General features: G+C 37.7%; 1 protein-coding gene across 1 annotated transcript; it reads left to right on the top strand.

Moving 5' to 3' along the window:
- The first annotated feature begins 727 nt into the window (after positions 1 to 727).
- LOC148875543 (cysteine-rich receptor-like protein kinase 25) lies at positions 728 to 4,664 on the top strand. Its single transcript, XM_088966778.1, has 7 exons — positions 728 to 1,749; positions 1,891 to 2,007; positions 2,250 to 2,371; positions 2,505 to 2,715; positions 2,875 to 3,112; positions 3,292 to 3,442; positions 4,017 to 4,664. Exons 1-7 carry the CDS (start codon positions 945 to 947, stop codon positions 4,359 to 4,361), a joined length of 1,989 nt encoding a protein of 662 aa, XP_088822904.1. The 5' UTR covers positions 728 to 944; the 3' UTR covers positions 4,362 to 4,664.
- The last annotated feature ends 791 nt before the right edge of the window (positions 4,665 to 5,455 follow it).

Consider the following 5,455-nt stretch of genomic DNA (forward strand, 5'->3'; position numbering starts at 1 on the left):
AACCCAAATTGGGATATGCTCCTCACACAGAGCGCCTTACAATGATCGGGTCTCAACCCACTCACACCTTAATCCTCCTTGAATGATATCAGTTTGTTAGGTATCATCCACATTATAATGTGATTCTTGAAGGAATCACTAAGGCGGTGATACATAAGTGTTACGTTGGAAAAATCAGTGTTTCAGAAAATATTAATATGTTCAAAAACGTTTTTTCATTAAAAAAAAAAAAAAACAATGTTCCAAGTCACATCTTAGAAATTGAGATTGCAGGGTTTGGAGCAATGTCAATTAAACGTTTTTTCATATTGGAACTTGTTGCTTTTCAAGAAAACGTATGAGAAAAATGTAGATTTCCTATAATGGGTACATGTTCTGAAAATAGATATAGAGCATTATTACCAAATAAACATCCTATCTAACAATAACTTTTCCAAATAATAAGAAAAAAAAATACTGTTTTCTCATAAATTTCAACCCACACATATACAGCACCGTTTTAGCATCCATGCCAAACATATACTGAATCAACATCAATGACTGTGAGATCCGTATGTGGAGCAGGTCCCAATTCTCACGGTTCAGCACTCGCTGCCCACTCATCACCGTCATCGCTCACTCATCAGCCGCCTCAGTAGGTGGTAATGTAGGTCCCGCCTTGGATGTTATTTCAAAATTCAGGGCTTTAGAGCTTAAGTTGTAATTTGACTTTCTGCTTCAAGGCTTCAATAATGAATGTAATTTGTAATTTGATGTCACGAGTAACGTAGCTCCATCAAAGTTATAGTGTCTACCTCACGTTATTACAGAATTTTTGATCCATTCTCTTCTCTTCTTTGACTACTGTTCTTCTATAAATTTTTATTAAACACATTAACACAGAAGAATTGATTGCTTGATTTGTGATCTTTAATTCTATTGATTTGAAAAGCTTACCAATCCCAATGATCCGTCCTCACGGTACAACAATTACTCAGTTACTGCTGCTCTCCTTGCTTTATGTTTCTGTTGGCTTCTCCTCTGCTACTCCAACCTACGTTACAGAATATTGCGAAAACACAACCGCTAATGATTTCTTTCCAAATAGCTCCTACCAACTAAATCTCAATCTCGTCCTCTCTTCTCTAACCTCTAATGCTTCGGCCCGCAATGGATTTTCCAACGCTACCGCCGGTCAGTCTAACAATACAGTTTACGGTCTCTTCCTCTGCAGAGGCGACGTCACCCACGACGTCTGCCGGAATTGCGTCGAAACAGCGAGTCTGGAGATCATACGCAGATGTCCCAACCGTAAAGTGGCGTATATATGGCACGACGAGTGTATGCTGCGATATTCCAACCTCTTCATCTTCTCCACTATAAACGAGGTGCCTGGGTTTTCGTTTTCTAATTCACCAAACATCTCGGACCCAGATGGGTTTAGAGAGCTATTGATTCAGGTTGTCAACCGCCTTACAAACCGAGTAGCATTTGATCCTTCTGTGGGCAAGTTTACAACCGGAGAAGATAATTTCACAAGCTCTCAAACGTTATATAGCCTTGCGCAGTGCACTCCAGACTTATCTGCAAACGATTGTAACAGATGTCTTCGAGGTTCTATTGCTCAAATCCCGATATGCTGTGACGGGAAGCAAGGAGCAATCATTCTCAACCCTAGCTGTAGCTTGAGGTACGATATGTACCCTTTCTTTCGGGTTACAGCCCTTACAGAAGTCCCTTCAACGACGACGACAACCAATACATCTACCGGTAAACATTTTGTATTGGTGAACTTCTAAACTTAATATACTTCTGGGGCCCAATAAAGAAAAAGAAGGAGATTTGAGTGATGGGAGGGTTGGTAATGGTATGCTCACCCATGTTTTTTGCGGTAATCTCTTCATTTTGCAGGCAAGGGGAGGAATAGATCTCGAAGTATTGTTCTTATCGTTATTCCTTTAATTTCAGTATTGGTTCTCCTCTGTGCCATCTTCGTTTCATTCAGGAGAAAGAGAAAAAGGGCAAAAGGTCGGTGAATAGCTCTCAACCTTCTGTCTGATTTTGTTAGATGGTTCAAGTACCCATGAATTTGACGAGATCAAAAATTTAATTTGTCATTTAATGTTAATTTCATTCGTGTAGAAGCTTTTAAATCACCAATGAATACGTTTTCACAGGAATGTCTGGCCCTGCAGCTCTGCTTTAAATATAATTCTTTTCCAAATAGTTTGTACAGATTTGTGCTTAAGCTCGATTATTCTCCTGTGTAGCTGAGGATGAGGTTCAGATGGTTGATTCCTTGCAAATGGATTTTGATACAATCAAAGCTTCAACAAACAACTTTGCCGATGTTAACAAGCTTGGAGAAGGTGGATTTGGTGTAGTTTATAAGGTTCTAAGCACATGCTCTGACTTAACCTCTTCCTTAAGATGATGTGGGATTCATGAGTTTCACTTCTTGGGCTTCTTGTCAGATATTCTACTTTGAACTTGATATTAGAACATCCACATTCCACATTCTACAGGGTAGGCTCTTGGATGGACAAGAGATTGCTGTGAAGAGACTGTCCAGAAATTCTGGACAAGGTGAAATGCAATTCAAAAATGAAGGGGCATTATTAGCAAAGCTTCAACACAGAAACCTTGTTCGGCTCTTAGGCTTCTGCCTGGAAGGAGAAGAAAAGTTGCTCATCTATGAGTTTGTTTCCAATAAAAGCCTTGATCATTTTCTATTTGGTTTGTTCCTGTTCTTTATCTTTCTTTTTTCTGGTTTTTACTATATTTTCTTTTCTTTGCTGCGTAAACAAGATTCAGAAAATGTGGGTAGTTCTGTATCTGTAAGTCATTTAATACATTCCCACAACAACTTTAATTTTCTATTGGATGAATGTGTAGATCCAATCAAACGTGCAGACTTGACTTGGGAAAGGCGTTACAGAATTATAGTAGGGGTTGCCCGAGGGCTTCTTTATCTTCATGAAGATTCCCGACATACGATTATTCATCGGGATCTCAAAGCTAGTAATATTTTGCTTGATGCACAGATGAACCCAAAAATTGCAGACTTTGGCATGGCAAGACTTTTTCTACCAGATCAAATTGAGGGAAAGACACGTAGAGTGGTCGGAACATAGTAAGTTAAGAGTTAGAATTAAGCTCCCATTTAAGAGCTAAGCTCCAATTATTAAGCAAATATATATCCCTTAATATGTTTGGCTCTTACCAAGTATCTTACTCTTTGGAACAGAGTCATATAAGCAAGCTTCTTCTGCCCTGTAACCTGAGTATTGTTTTGGTTATGATGTCATGTAGTGGATATATGCCGCCGGAATATGCAATTCGTGGACAGTTTTCAGTGAAGTCGGATGCTTTTAGTTTTGGTGTTCTTCTTCTTGAGATTATGACTGGTCAGAGGAACAATGCTTTCTATCAAACAGAGCAGGCAGAATACCTCCTAAGTCATGTAAGTGTGATTTTAGTATTTTCTAAACTTTCAAACTTGATTTAATTTGGGGGGCCCAACACCAATCCAAGATCCAATCCAATTCTTTTGGATTCAAATAATCGATTTACATAATCGGACCCGAACAGATAACTTAAAAAGATGATGGAATGGACTTGGATTAAATCCAAATCTGATCTAAGATCCAATACGATCCAAATCCATTTGGAGTCCCCTTGGGATTCAGATTTAAGTTTTAAATAATCAGATTGAATTTGGATGAGGCTGCATCTAATCCAAAAAAGACCCAATTACAGACTTACATAGAAGAAAACAATGCTTTACTATCAAGTTCAAAAGCATTAAACAGATACAAAGTGTCTTGCAATCTTTTGGGTTACTAGAAAAGCAGGGTCTGCAATCAGGATTCTACCAGGAATCCTTGTGTTCCAAATTAGATCAGTACCAACACCACATCAAAGGAAAAAGGAATAGTGAGATTATGAAAACCTTAATGCCAAAATTATTGGTGATGTCAAGTAAGGGTGACCATGAATTGTGACAATTTCAATATTTTTTGGACTCGCTGATCCAGGCATGGAGACGGTGGAAGGATGGTGCAGCTTTAGAGTTGATTGATCCTACATTACATGATCACTATTCAAGGCATGAAGTGTTGAAATGCTTCCAAATTGCGTTGCTCTGTGTTCAGGAAGATGTTGCTAACAGACCCACCATGTCTTCAGTTATTCTGATGCTTCACAGCTACTCTGTTACCCTTGCATTACCTTCACCACCTCCATTTTACATTGGTAGTAGAACCAAGTCCGTAATTCCTGCAAAGAAGAATGAGTCACAAGGGAGTGAATCAGATCAATCTGCAAGTAAGGTGTCACCACAGTCTGTAGGTATGTCGTTGACTGAAGTATACCCGCGCTAGTGTAAAGAGAGAAGCTTAAAAGTCAGAAAAAGTGAAATTTTATGTAGTTTAGCTCAACCTGAACCAGAGACAGCTTAACTGGTTTTCTTTCACGTTGATTTCAACAGTCATATAGTTTAGTCTAGTTCAATTTTATTTCTGGTTTCACTAATATCAATAAACTCGCAAGGAACTAATCTTGCACATTTTAAGTTGCAGAAGATCTCATGTAAATTTACCTTTAGATTTTTTCCAGTGTTCCCACTTAAGGAGGAACTTTCTTTTAAATAGAAAGAAACAAAGGCGACTCTGAAATTTCATGCTACTTGTGGTATTGTGGAAGTTTGAATTATTCTAGTTGTAAAGTTAATGGTTTACACATTTTTGGTAAGTGTCCAAATTTAAAACATTACATCTTATTTTAGTTTGTATTTCCCTTGTCAATGGACTAAACAAGACTTGGGATTGCTTTTAACAAATCAACCATAACCACTTGAACAGAATCGGTGGAATTGCATTGTGAATCTCTTTTAATAATTTACGTTCTTGAAGCTTATAGCAAAACCATTTTAATTACCAAAGTAAAAGGTCTGAAATGGTATTGTTTTCTTTCTTTTTTATTTGTTGCTTTCACATTCAAAGTTGGTAGTTGCAGCAGCAACAAAGAATTCACAGTAACTAGTCTTTATTATCAATGTAGTTTCATCATATGTAGAATCAACACAATAATCATTTGTAGACATAGGTACTGTTATCAGCATACATGTTTTAGTCTCAATTGTCAGCTTTGTGGTTCTCCTTCCAATTCTGCATTGGCAAGTCAAGCTCCTGGAAGTAGATGATTCCATGATGGTGATCAATGTGTTCTCTTATTGTTTAGTTAGACTCAGATTTTCTTGTTGACCTTGAGATTGATGAAGCCCCTTCTTACAATTTTATGGCTGATAACAATTTTAGAAACCTGGTTAATTATGAAAGAACAAATTGGTCTCCCTAGTCTGTAGGTCAGATGGTAATTTTATTTGTATTTGCTTTGTCCTTATTTTTAATGTTTGTTTTGTTGGGTTGGGCAGAGTGCCTGATGGAGAGTTTTGTAATATTGGTTTATAGGGCAA

The sequence above is a fragment of the Nelumbo lutea genome, chromosome 1 (genome assembly GCF_056320005.1).
Source record: "Nelumbo lutea isolate HS-2025 chromosome 1, American lotus-T2T, whole genome shotgun sequence".
Lineage (NCBI taxonomy): Eukaryota > Viridiplantae > Streptophyta > Magnoliopsida > Proteales > Nelumbonaceae > Nelumbo > Nelumbo lutea.

Bases quoted from the DNA above. Each gene is read 5' to 3' on its own strand.
- LOC148875543 (XM_088966778.1), top strand. From the start codon at position 945: ATGATCCGTCCTCACGGTACAACAATTACTCAGTTACTGCTGCTCTCC. The intron at 3,113-3,291 runs GTAAGTTAAGAG...GATGTCATGTAG, and splicing joins CGTAGAGTGGTCGGAACATA to TGGATATATGCCGCCGGAAT. The intron at 3,443-4,016 runs GTAAGTGTGATT...TCGCTGATCCAG, and splicing joins CAGAATACCTCCTAAGTCAT to GCATGGAGACGGTGGAAGGA.